At 36.8% G+C, this 27,723-nt stretch overlaps 1 protein-coding gene across 4 annotated transcripts in view; it reads left to right on the top strand.

Moving 5' to 3' along the window:
• Positions 1-27,723, top strand: part of VWF (von Willebrand factor) — a 138,673-nt gene that overhangs the window by 69,765 nt on the left and 41,185 nt on the right. For all 4 annotated transcript variants that reach the window (XM_040700457.2, NM_001318464.2, XM_046942139.1 and 1 more), the window contains exons 26-34: positions 95-253; positions 2,059-2,194; positions 4,724-6,051; positions 6,636-6,755; positions 7,632-7,775; positions 15,941-16,084; positions 16,921-17,085; positions 20,347-20,390; positions 24,036-24,213. In XM_040700457.2, the coding sequence (XP_040556391.1) occupies positions 95-253; positions 2,059-2,194; positions 4,724-6,051; positions 6,636-6,755; positions 7,632-7,775; positions 15,941-16,084; positions 16,921-17,085; positions 20,347-20,390; positions 24,036-24,213 (2,418 nt within the window). The remainder of the gene's footprint in view (positions 1-94; positions 254-2,058; positions 2,195-4,723; positions 6,052-6,635; positions 6,756-7,631; positions 7,776-15,940; positions 16,085-16,920; positions 17,086-20,346; positions 20,391-24,035; positions 24,214-27,723) is intronic.

The following is a 27,723-nucleotide window of genomic DNA, read 5'->3' as shown; positions in this document are numbered from 1 at the left end:
GTTCATCTTGTACTCAGCTTGGTGTCTCAGTTCTGAAAGACATGATGACTTCAGTGTTGTTTGTTTTTTTCCTTTCAATTATTTTATTACATAGCACAAAGCTGTGAGAACCTAAATAAACAGGAATTAGATTATCAATGTGAATGGAGATACAATAGCTGTGGACCTGCTTGTCCTATAACATGCCAGCACACACAACCTTTGAAGTGCCCTCTACAGTGCGTAGAAGGATGCCATGTTCACTGTCCTGCAGGTAAGTCCATCTTTTGCTGTAGCCAGTTAATTACAGTCTTACCGTCCAGGAATATTCACAGATTTCTAAGGATGGAAATTGCTTAAGATTTAGATACTGCAATTAATTCCTCAACAGTCTTATTGATGTATTTTCACCACAATTTCTTGCAACTTAAGTTGGAATTTGCTTAGGAATCCTGGTTTCTGTCTGTGAGATGAGGACAATGTGTGGAGGGAACTAAATGGTTCCAGGAAGAGAAGAATGGAATCTTGTCAGCAAGAATGATAAGACGAGAACAGTGTAATCAGGGAGATAGGGGAGTTAGGGGCTATTTAATGACAGAGGCTGTTGCCTGTGTATGTTATGAATTTGTGCTGGATGCAGTTATCTGAAATCCAGGAAAGAAACTCTCAAACTGCAATGTAGAGTAAGAAAGCCAATGTTCCCTTATTCCTCATGATATATACAAAGCAACCTGATAAACCAAGCGTGCACACTAGGAGTTCAGGTTCTACATTCGAACAGTTAAAACATACATATGCAATCCATTGGCATACATATTCATTCTTTTCCAAGAACTCACATATTAATGTGCTAATGTCCCTCTGGGCATGCATAGTAGGGGCCTCTGGTGGTCTTAAACCTTTTACTTTCTCTTCATTTTTCCACCATCAACTTCCTCCTAGTGCCCTGTGACTGATATTTTAGCTGTTTTTCTCCAATTTGGAAAACTTCCATTGCTTGCTATACCATAATGAACAGCTTTCTATCTTGGTGCACTGTAACGCAAAACAATTTGTGTGGAACTCAAGAAAAGTTCTTGCACCTGGTGGATGCAAAGATTAAAATAGTCTTACTGTGACTTCAGTTCTTCTGTGAAGCAAAAGTGTTGAGAAAAACAAGGCTGTTCAGACATCAAGCAAAGCTAAACTGAAAAATTTTAGAACTAGCACTTTTGATTCCTTTTAATAAATTAATATATTGGTCGTTAAGCTACTATATTGATCCCAATAGCTAAACCAACCTATTTCAATACTCATAAAATGTTTGCCTTCAAAGCAGCTACTGTGGTGAAAGAAACTCATCAACTTGACCTGCTCACTACCCTCTGGGCTCCAATGCTTCTGAAGTTATCTGGCAGCTTGCAGCTTAACTGTACCCATTAACTTTCTTAGAAAGGAGAAACTGAAAAAAAAGTGCAGGAGGAAAGGGAAGTATGAAAGATAAGAAAGATCTAAATGAAGAGTGAAAACTCAGGTAAATATATAGCTCACAAGATCAGAGTGAAAAGACATGAAAGCACAAAAAGAAAGTTTTTTAAGACCAAAAGTAGTTATTCTGGGTCTTGGTATTTCTGTTTATACACTTACAGAAAGGTGAGAGCCTTCTTGAATATGACTTTATGTAAGTATTAAATATGATACTCAAGCCTTCAGTCTTCAGGTAATAGTCATTTAAATAGTACTTTGGTATGATCAATACCAGGAGGTAGGAAATAAGGGGACAAATCAATAATATACATGTGAAAAGGAGAATGTTTCTTTCTCACAGTATTTTTAATACTTTATTCTGAACTGTGTTCACCTTCTGCATGGTCCTGGCTGTTGTAGGTTCTACACTGAATAAAGTATTTCCAATATCCCACTAAAACAAAAACTGTTTGTGAAGTCAAACTTGCAGTGACATTAACACTAGCAGAGTATTCAGAACTTGAACCCAACGCAGAAAACTACTCATTATTTTTTAAGCAGCATAAATGCAATGATTGAGTTTTTAATTCAAGAATACTGGCATTTTTATACTACTGTTCTATTTCAAAACAGGGAAAATACTTGATGAACTATCCCTGGATTGTGTTAGACCAGAAGACTGTCCAGTGTGTGCAGTTGGAGGTGTCAAGATCCCACATGGAAGGAGAATAGTTTTAAGCAGAGATGATCCGCAGCACTGTCAATCTTGGTATGATGGAAGAGTTTATTCAGTGAAATAGCATGTCTGTTGAGGAGGATGAAGAGAGAGAGATGAAATGATCCCCATAAATAAGTTTTTGAACTTAACTGTAAATACGCTACTGAAGATGAGGCTTAGAAACCCTCTTCTGTGTCAATAGTCTTTCTTAAATAAACTGAAAATGAACTTTTTTGATGGGTGGGATGATTGGATGACAATTGAATTTAAGAAAGGGAAATCCATTAATTCCTTTCAACAGTGTCTTTTCCCATATGTGGTAGCCCCACTAATTTAAGTCATTCTTATTTTTTGTAAGTGTGATTCAACATCAGTAAAGCCATCAAAACTCTTTCCTCCTGCTGGTACTAAACAAAATTTTATATGTATAGTGCAAGATCCAAAAATGCACTCCATCTCCAATTTTCTAGATTATGAGCATTTGGAAGTGTGCAGTATAATTGGAAAAATAATTTCCCTGAGATTTTAAGATGATATCCTGCAGTCTGACCCCTGCATGCATGCATTTCCAACCATTACAAAATTAATGGAAGAGTGCACTACGCTGGCCACTATGTGGGATTAAGCCCTTCGGCTGCAAACTGGAAGAGACAGATTTTCATATTGTATGTTGCTAAATGGCATATTACACAAAGTTCTATATTACCTGAAAGCTTGGCCTACTTCAACTAGAGGCAAGGTGTTAGTCTGGGCTAATAGCTGCTGCAGTTTTACAACTCAGTTTCTGTCAAATAAGATCAAGTTACGTGATGGAAAAGATTTTTGAATTCACAGCATTAGGAGTTACTAGTTCAAGTATCCATCAAGAGACTAGACAGTTGAATAAAAACTGTATACATGAAGAGCCTTGAACTCCATCAAAAGGTCAACAAAGGGTCTTCACAAATGAGTATTTGTTCCCTAATTTTTCAAATTCTTAATAATAATTTTTCTTACATGTTGATCCATTGCCTGCTGCCCACAGATTACAGAGTATTAGTATAACTTACCTCACTAGGGAAACATCTTTTTGCATAGCTGTCACCTAATTTAGAATGCCTACACCATCTGTACAAACAGTAAAAGATATTGCGCAAAAATGAATTTTATAGCAAATATCCAAAGGAAATTGAAAACTAGAAAATCTTGTTCATATTAGGATTAAAATAATAAATCTGTTGCTGTACATTAATGCAAAAAATATCTGAGCATTCTTCAATTAAGAAGACACTCAAAGCAGCTTGAAAATAACATAGCCCTGGGAGAACTTAAAACTAAGATGCCATATGTAAAATGACATATTTTCCTGAAAAAAAAATGATACCTTCTTCTAGCATTGACTTGTTCAGTCTGTACATCTTTGTTTTTTTCTGGCAGTGAAAATGAGTACTTTTTGATCCTTGCTCCTTCATATACTTTCCATATTCTCTCTCTTATACTGTTCAGTAATACAAGTAAAATGTGTTTACTGAATCTGAACCACACTATTCATGAGTACATATGTACTGATCTTTGTTCAGATAAGTGAAGTAAAGAGAATACAAACAAGAATAAGCAGAGCAGAAGTGTTATAGCTTTGCTGAAGTTAGAAAGAAATGAATTATAAACAAGTTCCTAAAAGGTGGAGAGTGACTGAAGTGAAAAATTTTATGGGATTAAGAAAGGATTAGCAGTGGAAAACATAGAGATGCGTTGGGAAGTCAAGAACACTAGGATCTGAGATGGAAGGGAGAAGAGAAAAAATGTACTAATAGAGGTGAGTAGAAACTGTAAGGGAAGATAAGTAAGAAGAATAAGAGAAAACAGATAAAATATGTAGGGACTAGAAAATATAACACAGTATGGGGAAGACAATGAAACAGACATTAAAAAACATAGAGACATACTTGACTAGCGGAGGACATGACTACATGAGCCTAGGCTCTTTTTCTCTCTACAGATGAACATGTACCACAGATATTCAAAACAAAATGAAGTCAGAAAAAATCAAAACCAGGAAACTGGTACAATTTAGACGTGGATAGAAAGCTGCTTATATTTTTCTTTTGCTAAGGTTAAAATCTGAGTAAGCTGAGCCTCGTCACGAAGTCTGCTAAATCTTACCAGAGCCAACTCTAGGATTTTTCTTTGTATTAGCTGTCTCCAGTTTGCTTCATAGCTTTTCTTCCTTGTGGTTTTCCAGTTAAGTTCACCAGGCCTTCACTGCTCAAGCTCAGAGTGTTTCCATACTGTTACTAGACACAGATTTTACATGTTCTACCGAACGCTTTTATAAGAAGAGCTCTCTCTGACAAATACACCGTATATTTTCAAATGCTTCCTGTATTTAAACATACATGCATGAACAGTTCCTCCTCTGAGTGGGTTTAATAGGGTTTGGCTATACAATTCCTTGTGTGGAAGGGGAATTAAAAAAAATCACTCTTTTGGTTTTATTCTGTTATATAACCAGTGGACTTTCTTTTGTTAGATGTGGGTAGTATGTTATTATAAGCATTGATTTATTTATTTTTAATAGTTTCTTTTGATGATTTTTTGTAGTCTGTGTGAAGGGAAGAATTTATCCTGTGTGTCCTGTGAACCAGTGGAAGAGGTCCTAACACTAACAACACCTGCTCCAGAGGAGGACAGAGAGTTTGCACCTAGTGAATACTCATGCAGCAAGATGATGGACTTGGCCTTTCTAGTGGATGGCTCCAATAAACTGTCAGAGGAGGACTTTGAACAGCTGAAGACTTTCATAGCTGGAATGATGAAGAAACTCCACATTTCTCAAAAGAAAATCCGAGTGTCAATTCTGGTATATAGGGCTGGGCCTACAATCTACCTTGGCCTTAAAGATATCAAAACACAGTCACAGATGAAAAAAATTGTCCAAAGCATAAAATACACAGGTGATGCAGTAGCATCTGTTGCTGAAGTCCTTAAATACATTGTGTTTCAAGTGTTTGGAAAAGCAGAAAGGACTAATGCTGCCCAAATTGCGATGCTATTTATAGCAAGCAAGTCTCCAGGAAAAGTCCGCACCATCATCCCAGCCTTGAAGAATAAAAAAATCACACTTATACCTGTGGGAATTGGGCCATATGTTAACGTGGAACAAATCAGATTCATTGAAAAGCAGTTACATAGTAGAGCCTTCCAAATGAACAATGTGTTGGAGCTAATGGATAATAGAGATCTCCTAATCGATTATCTGTGTGATCTTGGGCCTGCAGAAAGCTCTCCTGAGCCCACTCCAACAATGTCTAATGACATATTTCCCCAGTGGGTGCTTACAGTACCACCACACTTCTCAGAAAATCCCACTCCAAAAAGTCTGGATATTGCTTTTGTTGTTGAAGGATCTGACAATGTAGGGCAGGAAAATTTCAGTATCATCAAGAAGTTCCTTGAGAAGGTGCTCACAGAAATGAATATAGGACAAGAAAATATTCACGTTACTCTCATGCAGTATTCAGACACCATCACTCTGGAGTATTCCTTTAGAGAAATACAGTCTAAAGAAAGTATTATTGAGAAAGTGAGGAGTATACCCTACCAAGGAGGGAAGGCCACCAACACTGGGCATGCCCTTGACTATATTTCCAAACATACATTTACATCAGCAAATGGGGGCAGGCAGAATGTGCCTCACTTGGTATATATGGTGTCATCCAATCCATCCACTGATGTTATAATACGACATCCTACGAGCATAAATGTTATTCCCATAGGCATAACTCCCAGAGCAAATGTCCAAGAGCTCAGAATGATCAGTCAGCCTAATAGACCAATAATCTTGCAAAGTTACAGCACACTTATTGAAGAAGCACCTGAATTAGTGTTGCAGTCATGCTGCTCTCATAAAACTTGGACAGAAATACCAGGTAAAGTTGGATGTATTTTTTTGTGTAATTTCCTGTTTCCTCTATCCTGTCTTCTTTGTTTTTACTTTACATATCTGGAATTTCTCATATCTCAGTTGATATTTTGTCCAAATGCCAAGGAAGGACCATTTATCCTTATTAGAGTCAGGTGATTCCACCCCAGTTTGGCAGTGCCATCCACTGACCTGCAGCCAGCCTTCTGTGGGCTTTAGCAGTCCTTGGCTGTGTTTGTCAGTAATGTACAGTAGCTTTCAGATGGGATGGAATCTAAGAGCAGAAAGAGAGTATTCTCATCTATCCACCTCAAGCAAGTAAGAAAGTTCCCTTATCTAAAGTGACTAAATCATTTGTTTGTTTTCCTGGTTTATTATTTTTAGTCCTCTGAGAGCAAAATAACATTAGCAGAAAAGACGGAATTGAAATATAAATCTCGAGCCCTTCATTAAAGAGACAATACTTAATGTTTCAGCTTTGTTTTCTTCAACTGCAGCTATTTGCCCTTTCTACTCCTGCCAGTAGATTAATAGATGTTAGTTCTGGTTATCATGCTTAAATAACCCTTTATTTTTTTCCTCCCAACTCAGAGTTGTGCAACAAACCTATGGACATCATGTTTCTTCTGGATGGAAGTCCCAGTATTGGAGCATCAGAGTTTGAGGAAATGAAAAACTTTGTACGGGCATTTATTGAAAGTGCTGATATCAGTATGTGCCTGTCTTTTCACTCAAAAACATAATGACTTTCAAATTCTTTTGCTTATACTAGACAAAATAGACAACTCACTGAAGTCTTTTTTTGATTGTTTTTTTAAACAATGGCAAAATTTTTCAGAAAAGCTAGATTTATGTATTTTATGTAAAGCATTTCAGCTGTGGATCTTTGTGTCCTGATTTCAGCACTATTTGAGATCAGTGCACTACATGGACATCCCTGCCCATGGCACAGGAATTGGAACAAGATGACCTTTAAGGTCCCTTCCAACCCAAGCCATTTGTGGCCTATTCCAGTTCCTCAAAAAACTTTACATTTGTATTGAGAAAATCAAGCTAATAAAACTTTTGGTTCAGATGCAGTTTAGTTTCCTCCTGAACCAAGCTGTTCTGGCAAATAAAGGCTTGATATTTTATTCATGAATATCATGATGAAGAATGGCTAGGGCAGCAGCTCTGAAGAGATGTATGTGCATTGCACAGGCAAAGAAGTCCCTGTCAAATGATGGAGAATTAGTGAAACCGTTGTTCTGTGGCAGAAAAGCAGAAAAATACATGTTCACTTTTGTTTCAGTTCTGGATTAGGTCCAAAAGACTTGAAAATCATGGTTCAGGTTTGGTTCTGGTTCAAAGAAGAATGGATAATTCAGAGGGCTTCAGATTTGATCTGACTGCAAGGTTTTGATCTTTGGAACATGTATTTCTAGTTCTGACCAGCCCTAATTGAATGTACAGTTTTCACACTCTGATGTAAAATCCTTGTCCAGTTGTGCTTACTGTAAAACAAAAGCAAAATGTATTCTTTAGATTTGTATTGTAAGACATTCATATGCATTGCTTAAAGTGTTTGTTTTCTGCCTTTCACTTCAGGCAATACATCAGTTCATGTGTCTGTTCTCCAGTATGCCAGGGAAAATAATCTAGAAATTTCACTGAACAAGCCTCAGGAGACTGAAAAACTTATTGAGATGGTGCACTCAATTCAACAGAGGGAACAAGGTCCTACTAGATTGGGTGAGTGATTATGTGGATGTTAATGCAAGAAGGGAGGAAAAAACAGAAAGCCCTGTGAATATAGTCTGATCCTGATCACCAATTTCTGTTAGTGTTTTACACTAGAGTGCTCAAGTTTCTAATTCAATTATTATCTTTACTATATGTATATTTCTTGCTAAAGTTTCATTTTTCTTCATTAAAATGTAACTTTAAATTACTTGAATTGGGTTCTATCTTAATGTATTTTGGAAAGAAGAGCGGAAGGTACTTTTTAACTTTGAAGTAATTCTAAGGATTTTAATTCATTATCTTTCAAGCAAGCAAAATTTGATGAGAAAGTGAACACTTGATCATAAACCTTTGAGTATCAATTACTGAGGTATTTAGCAGCAGAGCTGCTTATGCTGGATTTGGTAGTTGCCCTCTCCAGCTGTTTGTTGCTCTTTGCTGTGCCAGTGTAATGGGTCTTGTTTTGAAACATCTTAGAATATAACTACTGTGTTGTTGGGTAGTTTTGTTCCCTTGTCAAATTGCCGTGCTGGTCCCACAAGGACTCAGGTTGACACAAAGCTGGGAATGGTGCCAGGAAGCAGTGACCACCTACAAAAAATTACTTGTGAAACAGCATATTTGCTGGGAATCTGCATCTTGAAACGCATGTCTGCTTCAAATTTTTATGGACTAAAACACAGATTTCCTACTGAATCTGTGGAAATTCAGTACACACATGAATCACTTGTATCATGGTTCAGCAAACAATGATTCTCCTACAGTGTATCTGATATTTCACCAGATACCCTGAGAATTTTGTTCTTTTGGACTAGAACTACATTTGCTCTGACAGCAGCCTAGCTTTAGGGTCCTATAAGAGTTGAGGAATATACAGATTTTTAGGGTCTTTGTCCTACACTGGGCTGTAAAGAGTTATTGGTACAGAAAAGTGAGAAAAAAAACCTGACTTCCATAGTTCGCAGAAGGGTTAGCCATGATTGCTTTCTCAGCCTGGAGAAATAAAAATACCAGATGGCTGATGAGACTTCTATAGGCTCATTTTAGGATAAACCATTACATATGAATAGATAAATTTCATGAAATCTTATATGGTAATGTGTATAGTAAACAATGCTGCAGAATAAACAGAGAAAACATAATCTTTGGGAAATGAAAGGGGAGAGGCAGCCATATGACATACTTGTTAGTGATTTGTTTATGTCTCACTGGAAAATGCTCAGAGACCATGATTAGGGGTATAGTATAATGAGCCTAAGTGGAATAGAGTATAAGTAATTCCTCCCAGTGAAGTAATGGAAATAAGTCGCTGTGGTCCTGTCCTGCACTTGCATTGTGTGTGAATGTAGCTGGCTGAGTAGAAGGATCAATGTTCTTGGGAAATGCCTGGTCATTCATTTCACTGTCTGTGCTTAAGTCTCTGGAAGCACAGAGGCTGCTTAAAAAGTTTAGAACGCTCTATTTGGATTCTGTACTTCCCTAGGCAGTTTTTCTAGCTTATAGAGAACTTAATCAGATTTACCTATCAAAAAATACCATTCTCATCTGACCAGCTCTGTTTCTTCTCATCTGTGCTGGCTTCCCTGTTGCAGAAACGTGATCCTATAATTCTTATGCAACCTTTGCTGAGCAAAATAATTCTGTTTCAGTCAAATCTATACGTGGAGAGAACAACTTTAGGTTTGAGTCACATGACTGACTCCACCTTCCCTTAAGTCATAGGTGTCCAACATATTGGCTTGTCTTGGCTGCACTGAGTGAAGAAGCATTGACTTGGGCTGCATATAAATAGGTTTCTTTGAAAGTAATGCCTCCAATTTATTTCCATGAAAACTACAACAGATACAAAGAACACAATAAAATTCACTGATTGAGCAAATGAGCAAATTCTCAGCTACAAACCCTATTTTTCAACACAGTCACAGCCATTAGCTATTCATTTTCTGCCAGCGATGAACAAGAGCCTGCATGCTGTGCTTGTAAAAATCTGTACTAGCAGAGGTGAGTCACTGTCACTGCTATCACTGCTGAGATGCTCCACCCACCACCTCACTCTGCTCACATCAACTCTTTGGTCTCTACAAACATTCAGTAAGCATCATTATATGGTAATGAGTGCCATTTTTTGCATATGGAAGAATTCACTTTCACACCTTTGCTTCATACTCATTTCCATGTCAAATGCCAATTTGTCAGACTGCCCCTCTGGTGCCATTTGTTGCACAGCAACAAAATGTAACAGAATCTTGATGGGAAGGTTTCATCTCTACTGCCATACCACAAACAACCATCTGCCTCTGATGTTGTGAACCAACATAAGATAGGAGGCATTACTTTTGAAGCAGCCCTCATTAAATACATAATAGAGTTAATGTATATAAAGTAACAAATCTTCTATATATTTTTTTTTAATTAAAGCATATGCAACAAAATCATAAAACTAGGGGGATACATGGCTTAGTTTTTGCAAAACTAACATGATTGTCTGGTTCGATGGCAGTGTTTGCAATTCTTAATGAGATCTCAGTGTGTTCATCAGAGGCTTTTGTTTTCTCTTTCTGTGCTTCACCCTTCAAAATAGTTGTTCACAAATGTACATACTGCCAAAAAGCAATGACATAAGGCATAGTTGTGAAGTGAGGGATATTTCTCTCTGGTAAGAGAGGTCTTACAAGAGTCTGGTAAAGAGACATGATCAAATTTTTAATTGCAAATCTACACATTCCATTTGAAAATTCTCAAGTAATGTATTTATGTTGACTGAAAATGCAGGCACAAACAAACAAACAAACAAACAAAAAACCCCACCACCACCACCAACAAAAATTGCCCAGACTAAACCTTGACATTTTTTCAGCAATCTTGAAACTTATTTCCAAATTCCTTTATCAAAACAGAAAGCATGGATGCATATTCTTTGCTGTTCACAGGACTGTGTTTAGCCAATGTATCAAAATGTATAATCTTATTTGCCATAACTTGAACTGGCACTACACTGTGCCCCATGATCTAGTTTCAGCTCAGATAGGGTTAATAGCACACTAATGTTCAGTTGCTGCTAAGGGGCCTGGCCAGTCTGCTCGACAGGAGGAGCCGAAGCAATGATGGTGTGGGGAGGAGGTGGGGAGTGACTTTGAGCTGTGCTGGGCTGCATGCGGGCTGTGGGCTGCGGGTTGGCCATGACTGCTTTAAGTCATGGCTCTAACATGGCTCTAACAAGTGGCTTGTCTCCTAGGGTGTTTTCTTGCATTCACATGCACAGCATATAAGAGTGCCAGTCTGTGTGCAATACTGAACACATAATACTCGTTTTAAAAGCTGATGGGTGGTGGGGATATGACAGAACTATACACCTCCAAGACCTGAGATGTGCTACAGGTGTGCTTGCTGAGCTGCAGCAGGGACCCTAACTGCTGATATGGGGATATAGTAGGATTAAAGAAAAACAAGTGTCTGCTACCACTCTGTATGGAGTTTATTCAACAGAGAATGTTCCAGATCTGTTCCCCCTTCACCTGCCCTGATCTAAGGGCTCCTATCCAGTAAAAAATGGGTCTTGCTGTCTTGCTTCTTCCCCCCTCCCCCCCTCCTCCCTCCCATACACACATTTTAACATTAATGACAGAATATTGAAATCTTATGAATAGACCTTTTAAAGCATCCACCTGTGGGATCAGTTTGCAAAAGCTAATTTGCTTTGAAATTAGAAAAAAATCTGAAATTTTCAGTAAAAATAAATTAGTAAATAAATTCTAAGGAGCTATGTCTTTTTGCTTCTTTCCCAGGCAACTTTCAGTGCTTGTGGAAGATTGACTTCTCCTTTTTGGTTAAGTATTTGCAGAAGTGTTAGTGAAACCACTGAGGCCACTGAAGACATGGATATAAATATAAGCTCCCAATAGGAACCTCCACCTATTTGGAATTCCCTGTCACAGCTCCAAAGGCCCACCCAAGGGCTTTACATTTTATTCCTTATTTCAGACAAAAATGAATAAAATAACTACAAAACTGTTTTAAGCAGTTTCTGCTTTCCCCAAGTTACTGACAAAACCATTAAATGTTGCTGTGTTGGTATATGTTCCTCTGGATTGGCTTATTCTGGGATGAATCTTGTTTGTTATTTCTTGGATGTATGTCCAGTATTACAGGGCAAATTCTGCTCATTCAGTTCATTCCATGATGTTCAGAATTATTTGCAATCTAATATCTGTAATTCAGATTAGCATATCTTTTTTTTCATATTTTTCTTCCTTTATCCAAAACATTAATGATATTATTCAGTAAGAAAGAATCTAAGGTAATGCTCCATAGACTTCCAGTAAACATTTCCAAACCTACTCAGCAGAATTTTTGTCCTTAAAATGTACTCTGACTGTGCATAAGATGATTTCCACAAAAAACAAACAAACAAGAACAACTAATTATTGAATAATGTTCTTCAAAGCAATAAGAAAAAGATTTTTAAAAGGCCTAATTTTATTTGTCAAAGTTGGACATCAATTGTTCATAAACTTAGATAAGAGGAGAAGACTTAGGCAGTGATATAATCCCTTCTCTGTTTTTTGTTTGTTTGTTTTTCCTCTTCTTTCTGTCTTTGTAGGATATTTTCTATTCTTTTCACTTTAATCTTCATTCCATATATGACTTTTGCTATGTACTGTACAGTATAGCTAGGAATATTAGGGCCAAAATGGCTGAAAACTTTGTAGTATGTTAGAACTGTTGCTTTACAGATCTGGTAAGCTTGTACGTGCTGAAGCCCATATAGGTGAGACCATTTCATTTTACAGTTATGTCCAAAATGCTGCAAATTCTCCTTCCAGTCTTAATATAGCTTTGTCCTTTGTGATATTTATTTCAGTGTAAACATTTTACATTTCCTCTGTAAGTATGAAAATGTCAAATTACTGCTATGTTGCAGTCTAGTAGTAAGAAAATGGTCAAATATCAACTGTGGACCAGGCTGTTTATTAGTATGCTGAGCAGTTTGCTATTACTGGATGTAGAAAATAACAGTTGAGAAGTAACATTTCCTGCTTGGGATGGCAAATTTCTGAATGCCTCCAAGTGTTCATTTGATCACATCTTTATATACCTGGCTCCTTTCTCTACAGCTGACTCCAAAATAAGGAGAGAAAGCCGATGAGATTTGACTATAATAATTTTACCATACATTAAATTGAATATTTGGTTATTTGGGGGCTGGAGGGGGGTATTTTGAAATAGTCGCTGACTCTATTACAATAGAACTTGATTTCCTTATTAGAAATTATAAAAATAATTGAATTTTTAGTTTACAGATACGTATTAATGTTTCTGCAAACTCTCAGAATTAATGGGAGAAAAAAAAGGAACTGGTTTTACTGGTGACTGCATGAACAACACAGAAGTCAAAGTGGTATTAAAAAACAGGAAAAGCACAGAAATTCCCAATACTTTTCACAAATGAATGAAAAAAAAAATCATTTGTAATTCTTACTGTGCAAAGGTTAAACTAAAAGTATATAAAATTGAAACCTGAAATACTTTTTAACAATTATTTATAGGATAGAAGGGAAACCAGTAAATCTCCTGGCATGGGAGTCATCCTGGAGTAATCTCAGGAGTTGGAATATAGTTGTATAATTATTTTCTGTATTTTGTTCTATCCCATAATTATTTATAACTAACATGCCATTCTTAATTGAACTTCAGAATCTACAAACATACAGAGGAACTACTGTAAAACGAAAGTAATTGTGGTGATGATTATGTGACAGCTTTTCTTCTGGTCAGGAATTATAGAATAATAGAATCAAAGAATGGCTTGGAATGGGAGGGACCTTAAAGACCATCTAGTTCTAACTCCCCTGCTGTGTCCTGACCTTCAATATCTCCAGGAATGGTTCATCCACAACTTCTCCGGGCAATCTGATCCCACACCTCACTACACCCTGAGTAAAGAATTTTCTCCTAATATCTAACATAAATTTATTCTCATTTAGCTTAAAACCATTCCTCCTTTTCCTATCACTATCAGATTGCATAAAATGTCAGTCTCCTTCCTGTTTATAAGCTCACTTTAAGTACTGGAAGGCCAAAATGAGATCTCCCTGGTGCCTTCTCTTCTCCAGATTGAAAAAGTCCAGCTCCGTCAGCCTTTCTTCATAAGAGAGGTGCTCCAGCCCTCTGACCATCTTGTGGTCCTTCTCTGGGCCCATTCCAACATCTCTGTGTCTTTCTTGTGCTAGGGAACTTGGACTTGGAACAGTACTCAAGATGAGGCCTCACATGGGCCAAGTAGGTGAATAGTATTTTGTGAAATGGAATCAACATTGCCCAATTAATGATGATATTTTGAAGTGTTTTGTTATAAGTAGAAAAACATTCAAAATTTACACATTCAAAGTTTCTACTGAACAGAATCTCTTAAGTGATTTAATTTCATCTGTAAGAAGTAATAGTAGAATAATATGTGACCCTCTGTAGACAACTGATAGCTAGTGGAGGTAAATGAACTAGATAGATGGAGTCTTATAGAAGAAGAAGCTCATTTTGGATTGTAATTCTGCAGTAAGTCTGATGAAGTCTGACGGGAGTCAGTCCTGAACATTTTCAGCTCTTCTGTTCAATTATGGGCATCTATGTGGAGAGATGACACTGAAGATAAGGCTAGGCCGCTAGGGAATAAATGGTGATAATGGCCGAACAGGGAAGAAGTTGTGTCTGGATTAAGATGGAAAGAGGCTGTCATATCAAGGACTGCATAATATTGGAGATGAAAGGTTGGGTAAAGCAGCAGAATTTGAGAAGGTAATGCCACCTTCAAACCAGTACTGCAACAATGAAGACATTTGGGTGTCTCCCAGATTCTAGGCTAGATTCTTCTAAGGGTTAAGTTCTTCCTGAAGGTCTGATTTCTTAAGGTAAAGCCTTGTAGACTATGCAGTTGTTGTTCTCATGTTGTCATTAGTCAATACGCTGAATGGGCTTCATAGAGGTCCTTGCAGTAGCTTGGTAAAAGTGTCTTTGCTTCTGTCAGTTAAGAGGGGTGGGTAACAGGATAAATTGCAAAATGTTTAGGTGTGCAGAGCTATTCTGGTGGATTGCTGGTGAACTATCTATTATCTGATTTACAAATGTTTTTATTATTCAAAGTTTGTCAGTAAATTCCTTATGCAAGCACATTTCTGTTTGGTAGTTAGTTCTTTGAAGAAGATTACTCAGAGGAATTAGTATCTCTGGCACTTATTTTTCACTATTCAGTGTTTGCCCTGAACATCACAAGAGTCACATAGTATCATTTCTGCTTCCTGACCTGACAACTTCCAAACCCAAAGGAGCTTTAAAGATTTTGAACAAAATTTTCTCCAAGTATTCACAAATGTTAAATTAAAGAACAGCAGGTATACATTTTAGCTGGTCTGTGGTTTTTCCTGAGGTTGAATTCTATGGGAGCTGAACAACTTCAGTGTACCAGATCTGTGGTATGAAATTGTAGTGTTCAGTGAGAGCAGATCATATAGCCGCTAGATGTCACTGTTATTCTGCAATTGGGAAACAAATATGTTCTTAAGATTGGTCATCTTATTTCCTTTTGTGTAACACAATGATAACACTTCAGGAAAAGGTAATTACTAAAACAAGAATCATGACTTTATCCTTGTGGCTATGGGAAGGCAGTGAGATTTCCAGAGACTGGGTAGATAAGGGAGACAATTTTGTGTTGGAGTGTATTAGTAATGCTGGTAGGTACTTAGTAGCTTTCTCATGTGGTAGCAATAAAGAAGGCACTAAATATTCTTTGAAAAGAAATCTTATAATATTCCAGTACTGTATAACCTACTAATAAAACATAAGATTTAGTTTTATAGCCCTTTTTATGATTCTATGAAAACTCATAATGGTTTGGGTTGAGGCAGAGGGGGGGACACCTTCAAGATCATCTAGTTCCAACTGTCCTGCCACTGGCAAGGACAACTCCCACTAGACAAGGTTGCCCAGGACATCATCCAGCCTGGTCTTGAATGTGTTCAGGAGTGGGACATCAACAGCTTCTCTGAGCATTCTCTTTCAGTGCCTCGCTACCCTCTGAGTAAGGAATTTCTTCAGTCTACCCTTTTTATTTTAAAACATCTTGTCCTATCACTGCAGGCCCCTTCAATCATCTCCTTCATTTATATTTTTATTCTTAGGCAAAGCCATTGACTTTGTAGTTCAGAATGCATTGTCAGAATCCTATGGAGGGAGACCCGACGCATCGAAGGTGGTAATTGTCATTGTGTCAGGGAAATCAGAAGACACCGTGGAGACTGCTGCACTCACTGCAAGAATGAACAGTAAATCTCGTTTCACTGACATTATTTTTAAGCAGAGTTGTTGGTTTTATTTAGGTAGTTTGCTAGAACAAAGGGTGAAAAATTCAGGCACTGGTATGTAAATTTACTGATACAATCTTACTGTGTCTAAAATTCTGGTAAGAAACAGGCCTGAAGAAAACCTTCAGGATTAAGATTCCTTTGAGTTACTGGTAAGATCAGGACTAATCTGCAGTTTAAACTGCATATCTTATATAGGCTTCTCAGTTTAATGGCATTTAATTTTCCTGGTTCATATGAATAGGCAGGCATAACTGAAATGTGATTTAATGCTATACATTCAACATGGCTGCAATACAGTGAATCTTGAAAGATTCACAAATAAATGGAGGATTTGGTCAGATTCTGTATTGACTTGCATGGGAATTTGGTTTTGATATCAATGTTTTTTCAAGTTTTCTGGCTGTAGCTTCTGTACCTCAGTTTCTTCAGGTATTCAACCAAGGAACAGTGACTTCATTTGTTGATTGCTTTGGGAGTTCTTGAGTAAGGCATGGCCTAAATAAGAACTATTAATAAATAATGTTATAACATAACAATAATAACATAATATTATAATAATAACATAATGTTATTATGTTTGTGATGAATAGAATTCATTTTAGCTAACTCTAATTAGAACATCACAATTTCTGCCTTAAATTGCATTTAGCTTATGTGGAGGGAGTGATACAAGTAATATGTGAAAAATAAACAGTTGAAAGAAAATGTCCCTAGTAAATCTGTTAGGAAAAAGAAAAGAAAAAGAGAGAAAAATTTGCATTATCCACTGAAAATCTTTTATTATCTTATCCTAGAGGTGTCCCTGTTTCCTATTGGAGTTGGGAATGGATATGATGAACAACAACTCAGGACTCTGACTGGGCCATCAGCTGTTAATAGAATCATGAAGCTCCAGAATTTTGAAGATTTATCCACTATGGTCACATTAAATAGTGAATTTATCAATAAAGTGTGCATGGGTAAGTCCAGTATAATTGTGGCTTCATAATTTGGGCAAAAACAAAAGTCCAAACACAATAAGCAACAAAAAGCGCTACAGTGTACTGAAATGTTTCTCCCTCTTTTGATTAGTTTAACTTTCACTTTATTTCAGGCAAGAATACAATGATTTTTCCTGAACTGAGAACTCAGACTAGATCTCCTTTGATAGTGTTTCAATGACAGTCTTAAAAAATTCTAACCTAGATCACCATCATCGCTTAAGTGGAAAACTGAATCTGAGGTCTTTCAGCATGTATCCAAATTCTATTCCAGTTAATGAGTTCTCTGCAAGTTTTTAAACTGCAGGAGCTTAAACTTTCATGTACCATCTCCTTAGTAATAATCACTGGTCTCTAGAAAACTCAGCTGGTCGTAAATGAATGGGACATGTTTCAAAGTATTGTGTCCAATTGTGGGCTCCCCAGTACAAAAAACAAAAACAAAAAAACAAAAACAAAAAAACAAAACAACAAAAAAAGAGGGATCTCCTGGAAAGAGTCCAGCAGAGGGCCACAAAGACAATAAAGGGCCTGGAGGAGCACTGTTATGAGGAATGGCTGATCAACCTGGGTCTGTTCAGCCCTGAGAAAAGAAGACTGAGAGGGGATCTGATAGATCTAAAGTGGATCTAAGTATCTAAAGTGCGGGAGGCAAAAGAACAAGGCCAGACTCTTTTCAGCAGTGTGTTGCGATAGGACAAGGGGAAACTGCCACAAATAGGAGCATAGGGAGTTCCACACAAATGTGTATAAGAACCTCTTCACAGTAAGGGTGATGGATCACTGGAACAGGCTGCCCAGGGGGGTTGTGGATTCTCCTTCTCTGGAGATATTCAAGACCCACCTGGATGCCTACCTGTGCAACCTGGTCTAAGGAGCCTGCTTTGGCAGGGGGGTTAGACTAGATGATTTCTAGAGGTCCCTTCCAGCCCCTACAAGTATGATTCTGTGGTTCAAAATGTTAAAAGCTAGTTGTGAGTAAAGATTTCAAATAACATTTTTTTTTTCTGCACAGATCTAAGCACTGGTATCTGTCTATCTACAAAGGATTTAACCAAAGTGTAAGAAAAGGAAGAATAAGAAAGACTTAACTGTTTCTGGGGGAAAACAAACAAACAAGCAATTACTGTAATGTATGGGAGAGGATAGAAGTGTAAAATATTTTAAAATATTAAAATATTAATATTTCATAAGTTAATTCATGTATTTGTAGGTAGCAGTTCTGCTGCTAACAAAATTCACCTAAAGAATTTCATTTCAACTCTTGCCATTACTTTACTTCATTTGCCTCCTTGGTTTGTGTATATCTAGGTATTTATTTCTCCTGTTCTATTATTACATCTATCACAATAGCATCTATGGAACCTCTCTGCAAGCCAGTGTCTCATTGTATTAGTCATTGCACAGGTTTTTACCAGCTTTAGTAGTGCTTATGTCCCATTTATATTATTAAAATAACAGAGCCAAATACTTCAATGAGGAAGTTGCAGGTTATGCATAGTTCAGCTCTGAGATATCCAATTAGTCTCCATTGGGAACACTTCTGGCATTTTAAAACCTCTCCAGAGTATCAAACAGCTGCCATTTTCTAGGTTTAAACAGCTGCCAATTTCTTTATCTTCTTTTAAATAAGCTTTTGACGAACCACTTCCTCTCCTCACACTATAAAATATCTGATGTTCTCACCCTAAATTACGTTGATATAGGATTAGGAGCAGGAGTAGCTATTTTCTATACCAGTAGCTATTTTCTTATTGCAATATGTGCTATAATCTACTGATACTAGATGTGGGAGCCTAATTTAATTATAAAACCACATCCAGCTTTTCCAACAAACAAATTGTATGGTAAAAAAATTGAATATAAATCTGAGAAATTGGGCTTTTCTGTTGATGGTATAAACTTCTTTATGGAGTGTGACATGATCACCCTTTTTTTTCCTTCTTTTTTTTTCCCTTTATTTAATCATTTAATTTTCTTATAAACCATAAAGTAATATTGTCCCTTCCAGATTGATATAGTTGAATTTCTTGTACAGAGAGTCCTGATGTTTTGTTTTTTTAATGGAGGTGTACCAAGAATAATACTATCAAAAAAGTTTAAAAGACTTCCCAAATGTTTTCAAAATGTATTACTTGTCCTGGAAAAGAGCATATAAGGTATGTATGCTACCATAATTCAGCAACACATTAGGAATTTGCTAGTCAGTGTTTTAATTTCCAGGATGCATGCTCATCCCACAGCACCTATGTATCATACCACTTAACTTCAGGTGTGTTATGAAAGCACATAAGCATGGAAACTATAATTTGGAAGCAAGTTTGTGAACATAGAAATGGTTATAGAAAAAATTACACATAACAGTATTATCTGAATATAATGAAACTGAAAATATTCTTAGTACAGCTATTCTTATATTTATACCAGTTGCATATTTATCCTAGTTGCTGACACTTTGCTTAAGGTTACTCTCTGTATTTTTCTTTCTGCATTTAATAAATGTGTATGTGTGGAAATTCTTATTACCTGTTAATTAGCAAAAATACTTTTGATTCAGCAAAGAAATAAGGCTGGAGCCTTCCTTAGAGCATAAGCTGTGATCTTCTTTTAAGTACCATCTGGGCAGAAATCTATGTCAATACAAGGAGTAATGTAAAATTCCAGCCTAAGTGGTTCAATTCCTATTGTTCACAGTGTACTTCCAGGACCAGTGCCATTGTAGAAGTCAGGTAAAGCTAGAAGTAGGAAAGTATACTCATTCTTTGACTTTCTCTTGTACATTTTGGGCAAATGCCTGTAATCTTCAGATAGGAAACTCAGACAGGGATTTCACAGTTGAGTACAGAAATACTTCCTACAGTCTGTAGGGGAACTGTTAAGCCACAACTTGAACTGGTGATTGAGCACCCGGTGAAGGGGTGTGGCTGGCCTAGTAAGCACAGACAAATTGTTTGCACCCGTGGCTGTTTGCTGAAAAGTAGTGCTGCATAGTCAAAAAAACCCCTTCGCCTGTTGGTGAATTCTACTCTTCTTTCTGTATGTGACTTTTGACCTACCTGTCTGATAGGTACCTTTGCCTGGTATGACATAGAACCAGTCAAAAACAATTCTGCTTCCTTGTGAGCAGAATGTAGTCTAATTCATGCTTCTATTTAAATAGTGTATATTTTGGCAGATATCGCCTTTATTAAGTTTTGATAGGGGAGTACGATGGATAAAAGATGTTTGCTTCTCTTTCAGATCCTGTCAGAGAATGTATAGATGAGGATGGAAACAAGAAGAAAGTAAGTTTACTGCTTGTGACATCCACATGGTTTTCAAGTTATAAAGTTCATGCAGGACGATAAATACCTGAATAGGTATTCTGAAACAAGAAGCGTTGTCTAATTGTAAGGTTTTCTTTCTGAGAGTGATTTTTGAGGAATAAAAATGGTAAAAACTTCTAGGAAAGCTATATGTGACCAAGAAGTATGTGTATAGGGAAAGGTGACATTACTGTCCGGACCTCTAGAAAGCGCAAGTACCTCCTCCCTATGGAAATTTAATCCGAAGATAATTATTATGTCATTTATTTTTTTTCCTAGGAAAATTTATGCCTTCTTAAGTCATGGAATTGAAATCAGAATTCTTAACATTTGTTTGCATAAAATCTTCTATTAATCCTGAGAAAATTATCAGAAATCTTAGCAAAATTGCCTGCTCTCTTGAAAGCGATCCTCTGTAGGGAATGATGTAATTATTACAAATGATTCAGATCTTTCTATCTCAGGTGAGATACCAAAGTAATTGAGTCTCCATGATGCTTCAGACATTTTAGAATGTAAGCATAAGCTTGTTACAACTTTGTATATTTTAGTAATGGTCAGTTATGAGTTCTGCTCTGTGATTTATTTTGAATTTTCATTATGTTAAAAGTATCTTGATTTCCCCCCCCCCCCCCCTTAAATTACTGTAAGGAAGGATGTTGCTAATAAATGCTTTTGAACTATCTAGACACAGGAAATATGTTGGTTGCTCCAATAGCAATGCCTCCTATTTATTTCCATGGAAACTACAACAGATACAAAGAGAACAATTATACTATATGATAGAATAAATTCTTAGCCACAGAGTGCTATTTCTCAATGCAATCACCACCATTAGCTATGCATTTTCACCAGCAATTAACAGAAGCCTGCATGTTGTGCTTATAAAAATCCACACTGGTAGAGGTGCTGTCACCTCTGCAAAAACATGTCACCCATCACCTCACTGAACTAACATCCACTGTTGGATCTCCATAAAATGTTCAGCAAGTGTTGATGAATGTCAGTAGGTGCAATTTTTACCACATGGAGGAATTCAGTTACATACCTTTGCATCATATACTTAATATGCCAGAGGCTATTTGTCAGTCTATCTGCTGCCATTTGTCACGCAGCAACAGAATTTAATGGAATATTGTCATAAAGATTCAGCCTGTACTGCCATACCACTGACAACTGCCTCTGATACCATGGGCCAGCATAATAAAATAGGAGGTATTACTTTGAATCTATTTAAATTTTTTGTATTCGTGCCCTGTGGTAAGTTCAAATAGCTCTAAATACAAACTGTGTAGAGAGCCACTGTTTCAATATGATTTGAACTTGCTGCATGACAGAATATGAGAATGATTATGAATTTTTAAAATGTAGTTTATTCTTTTTGGTACTCTTCCTCTGATGCTTTTAAACAGGATTGCAACTGGCAACTGAAGTGTTAATATTTGTATTATAGTAGTAGTTAGTTAGTAGTTAATAGTCATTATGAAGAATCTGTTTAGCTATCTTCTGATGGGTTAGAGGTTAAGACTAGATGGTTCCAGTGGTCTTTCCAAGCATAATGATTCTGATTCTACAATTTCTAGCAATAGTAATCACATTCCTAAACTAGTGGTTGCCATAACAAAACTTTTCTAGTATTGCTCAGTATTTAGTTTAGAGAAGAACAACTAACCAGTGAAAACCTTGACTTAATTAAAAGTTGGCAAATGATAAATCCAGTCCAGGCACATGACTGTTTTCTGTGGATCTGCAGTAATAGAAAGAGTGTGCGCATATAGGTCCACATGTTCAGAGCTCCCTCAGAGAGGAAGTCTGAGTCTTTCTCTGCCCATCTGTTTCAGCAGATTTATACTTACCTATTCAGGTTTTGCTTTCCATTCTATTCTACTTCTTGATTTCATATTGGTTGGGATTTAGGATCTTTTTCTCTTCCGAGTCCCTGAGTTTTCATCTGCACTAGAACTCTTGATTTTGTTTGGATCCCTCAATTGATATTTTCATTTTAATGTGATGTGCTTTGCTGGACAACAAGTCCAGCTCTTAGATATTTTCCAGTTGATATTCTATAAAGGATTGAAAGAAGAAAGAAATTAAATATGTACGGAAGCCAGAGAATCCGTTGCCATACTTGCACAGCTGTATATGTAACCTTCCAGATGCCCAACTTTCACTGAGTTGTAGGCAAGGCCATTATAATTAATAATAATAATAATAATAATAATTTCTTTCTATATAAATATTTTTTCCATACTTAAAGTTCCTCACATTTATTTTTCACAGCATCCTCTAGGCTCACAAGCCTGAAAAGTATTAAGTCACTTTCAGGCCAACTTCCCTTCCTAAATCCTGAAACGTAAGAAGTATGCACAGTCATTTAAGTCATATTTAATGTGTAATAGATCGAAGGTACAGAGCATGACTTTTATGTCACTGTTATTGGTCTGCACAACACTAAAGAATTGATTGTCTGCAAAGTAGTGAAGAACATATCAATCATGGTTTATCTACCTAGATATTGCATCACTTTGTTCTTCTCTTTCATGAGAATGGGAAATAAGCTCAAGAGGAGAGAATGATTGATAACTTAATTATTTAGCAATCTTCTTTACTTCCAGACATATTTCTGCTTGTGTTTATCAAGACATGCACAGAGCCATTGTCTCACTTTTTACTAGTACTTCTGAACTCACCTCTGTAGAGATGGGTACATCTGGAAAGGGCTGTTTCCCACATTTGACAGTGCTTTTGGGAGTGCAAACCACAAGCATGAACAATCTAATTTAAAATTCATTGAGTTTGTTTACGGGCTTTTGAGGCCTGTGAGACCTCAGCCTTTTGCACATATGAATCTTGAGCTAGTCCAGGTTGTGACCAGATCTATTTCTCTGTCATTTAGTAGTAAGTAATCCAGCTGCCTTAAAATTTACACTATTCTAGAAGACAGTCTTCTGAAGAAGATGAGGATGCGTTTTAATTGTTTTTAATTTTATAGGAATGCTATATGTATCTAATAGCATTAGTCTAGTAAATAAACAGTTTCCCTATGGGAAAGAATTTCTTTAAAGTTTGGGAGCTGTGGATAAAATCACTAGAATATTCCATGCCTCCATAACTTGCACTAAGTACTGTTAATTATTGCTGTGCCATGAGCACCTGTGCTCAGAACTCTTTCTAAAGTAATTTTGAAACCTATGAAAACTAGAGACATTGGCATTTAAACAAGTGACAAGAGAAATTATTTATTGACTATGTTATCCATGCATGCTATAGGATGGTTAAATTAAAAGTAGATGTAGTACCAGCTAATTCATTCTGTTGTGGCAAAACACCTCCTATTCTAGACTATTATCTTTTGCTTGGAATTTCAAAAGTCTATTTCCTGCAGAGGTGCTACATTTAACTTTCTCTTGCTCATAAAGTCCTTAATACACTGCATTCTACTATTTAGTTATTCAAAGCTAATCTGAGTAGCACTACTATTGGTGTTATTTTATGTGCTAGCTGGAGATTATAGATTGGGGTGGAATGGTAGAAGGCAAGTTTTGCATTTCTCTCCCTTCAATCTCCCTCAAGCCTTCAGTGATGTTCTTTTAAGTAGTTAAATATTCATGTCTCTTTATCTAGCCTGGTGACAAATGGACATTACCAGATCAATGCCACACTGTGACGTGCTTTCCAGGTGATTACACAGTCTTGGAGAGTCACCAAATTAACTGTGAGAGGATGCCAAAACCTGTGTGTCACAGCAATCTTCCTGCTGTTAAGGTTGAAGAGACTTGTGGCTGCCGATGGATGTGTCCATGTGAGTATCTATTTTTGCATGCATGTCTCCCCTTGCCATCACCTGAAATATATATCAGAAAGGTAATGCTGAATTCAGTGAGGATAAGGTTGCATTTCTACAGTCCAGTCATACATGCTATTGCAGCTAAAATTTGTAAAAATATCAAACTTGTACCTGTAGGCATTTCCTATAGCATTTTCAACCTGTTCAGAGCCTGAATTACTCCAGTCTGTTGAATTTCACTGGCCTTGATGGTACTTAGAGAAGTGTACAATTCAACATAATTCTTAAAATTGGGTTTGTATCTCAAGTCATAAGATTACTTTTTAAAGTATATATCAGAATATATACACCTTCTCTTTATAACGCATGATCTCAATTTAAAATATCCTCTGCAGAACTGGGTGTTTTAAGAACAATTCCTCGTTCATTGTCTTAGATCAAAACAGCTATGTTGTTTCTGAATAACTACTTGAAAAGGAAATATTTTAATTGAAACATCTTAAATATTTTATAGAGTTTTAAAGGCAGTCTTAGTGATACCTACCCACAGAAGCTGCATCTGTCCTAATCTTGATCCCAAGTGTGTTAATACCAATATGAGGACATTACTCTTGGCATTGAAATCATGTATTCTTAAATAATTTCTGAAGGTTTGAAGTTAAAATTGCCTTCCATGTCATTAGTCAGTTGTTCTGAAGAGTTCTCTAGTTCACTTGGGATTGCTGCTTCTTAACAGAAGCTAATGTTTGTGTAGCTCTTTATGAATTTAATGGGCTATGATTTAATTTCCCAAGATGATACAGCTCGTGATACTACTTAGTGAAACTAGGTTGATACTGTGCCATTACCACCAACATCAGCATTAGATCCAAAATTCACAAAAATTTGTAAGATTTACAGATGAGCATAGCAGGGAGATCACTGGGAGGTCAGAATTTCTTTGTTGTTATTGGTGGAGTTTGGCTAGGCAGTCTGTTCTGCAGGAGCATAGCAATGTGTGTTTTGTTGACTGGGGTTGAGTGAGATAGTAGTCAGTTATTTAGGCAGTTAGTACCCTTTCAAGCAACTGTTTGACAGTGCAGCAACAGAAGTTGTTTCTTTTACTTCAGTTGTGTAAAAATTGCTGTTAATGTATTCTCATATAACTATGTAATGATTTGGTTTGGAAGGGACCTTAAGGACTTTCTAGTTCCTTTCTAGTTACCTGCCATGGGCAGGGACACCTTCTACTAGATCAGGTTGCCCAGGGTGCTATCTAAGCCTGGCCTTGGACACTTGCAGGGATCAGGCATCCTCAGTTTCTCTGCACGACTTGTTCCAGTGCTTCACCACCCTTATGGCAAAGAATTTCTTCCTAACATCTAATCTAAATCTACCATTTTTTAGTTTAAAACTGATACTCCTTGTCCCATCATTACTTCATCGCTCCCTGATCAAGAATTTCTTCCTGTCTCTCTTACAGTACCCCTTTGGGTACTGACTGGCCACAGTAAGGTCCCTCCAGAGCCTTTTCCTCTCTAGACTAAATAACACCAACTTTCTCTGCCAGTCTTCACAGGAATGATGCAACAATCTGAGGAGGAAAGTTAATTTACTACATCTGATATTTGAATGCAAGATAACACATTATAATACAATATAATTGAAATTGAAGCTAATAAATCAAATAAATTGTGAGAGAGATTGTCCAAAAAACTGAAGGCCTTTCTCTAATGCTGAAAGTGAGATGGATAGGGAGCATACACTGCAGATGAGCAGAAAGAAGAGGGGAACATCTCATGACTTGCAAACGTTTTCATCTTTCCATCTAAAGAGAAAATAGATTCAGAACAGTGTAAGTCTTCTGTAATATGTAGCTCTTCTTGTCTTCTGAGCACCAGGTACCTGGAAACGTCAACAGTCCATGGAACTGAAGCATTAACTCTTTAGCTCCCAGTGTGCTATATGATGTAATGATGTAGAATACTGATAACAAACATCATAAAACTATGACATGACACCCCTTACTCCACATCACTACATCATGCTTGATATATACATAAACAAACAATAATTAACATGCATTAAACACACACACACACATACATACATACATGGAATTACTGACTGCACTCCCCCAGCATCTAATTCCCTTGTGGTACACATTCAACATCCCCATTTTTCCGCACCACCCACTAAGTGGACCCAGATCCCTGAGCAAACACATTTCCACAGAGAGGTTTGGCCTTTACAGAAGCTGCAAAGACTCTAGCCATTTTCCCCAACATGCTCTTTGCATGTACTACAGGGACCTTATCTCCATCTGCAGTATGTAGGGAGCTGGATTGGGCAGTACCATCACAACTGATAGATCCTTGAGTGTTGATCATCCAGGTGGCTTCTGCCAATGCTTCACCCACTGCTTTAGTGTTCTGCTATGCATTGCTTGCAACATAGTTTTTGAGCAATTGTATCATTAAAAAATTGTATCATTCAATTTTACCAGAGGCTGATGCAAGACAGGAGGAATATGATAAATCCACTCAATGCCATGATCTTTGGCCCAAGTATTTACAAGAGAATTTTTGAAATAAATTCCATTATCTGACTCAATTCTTTCTGGAGTGCCATATCACCACAGGACTTTTTTCTTGAGGCCTAGTATGGTGTTTTGGGTGGTAGCATGCGATATTGCATATGTTTCAAGCCATGCAGTGCTTGCCTCCACCATGGTAAGCACATAGCATTTGCCATCAAAGGTTTGTGGCGAGGTGATATAATCAACTTTATCAATCAGTTTAAAGCCTGTCTCTGTACCTGAAGAAACCGTAGCACAAGAAATTGAAACGCCCCATTTTTAATCACCATTCTTCTTCTCATTTCTTCTCCTTCTCTTCTTATTTAATTATTTTCATAAATTTAGGAAAAAAAACTGGAATTTTCTTGCAAAAATATCTACTTACTGTATGATCTCTGGAATATTGGCAAATGCTTTTGCGAAGAAATATTTGGAAAACTGTTTTTATTATTTCATAAAAGTGAACAGAAGGAATTAGGAACAGGAGTTACACCATAAAGCTTCTTACTTGCTGAACTAGTTCAAAATACTACAGCAACGTGATTTGCAATGTGTGATTCATGTCTCTTGGTATTTGTGGACTATATTTAAATGGATTGCATTCATTCATTTTGTGCTATAGAATACTTATGAGAAGTTTTAAAGGTTTCCCATTATCCTTAGAATTATTTTTAGATGTTCAAGAATAAAAAAAAGGTTGAGAAATCTTTTTTATTGATAAGATGTTTACTTGTTTTATTGTTGTTTATACAAGAATATTTATAAGTTCAGAGCTGTTTTTCCTGGGATACTGTCATGGTTTTGTCTGGGATAAAGTTAATTTTCTTCAGAGAAGTTTATATGCTTCTGTGTTTTGGGTTTAGGGTGAAAACAGTGGTAACACCAATGTTTTTAATTGTTGTAGAGCAGTGCTTATACAGAGCAAAGGATGTTTCAGCTTTTTGTACTGCCCTGCCATTGAGGAGGAA

This window comes from Gallus gallus, chromosome 1, assembly GCF_016699485.2.
Source record: "Gallus gallus isolate bGalGal1 chromosome 1, bGalGal1.mat.broiler.GRCg7b, whole genome shotgun sequence".
Classification (NCBI taxonomy): domain Eukaryota; kingdom Metazoa; phylum Chordata; class Aves; order Galliformes; family Phasianidae; genus Gallus; species Gallus gallus.
The sequence above is the reverse complement of the archived record's forward strand: the minus strand, read 5'-3'. Positions and strand labels throughout refer to the sequence as shown.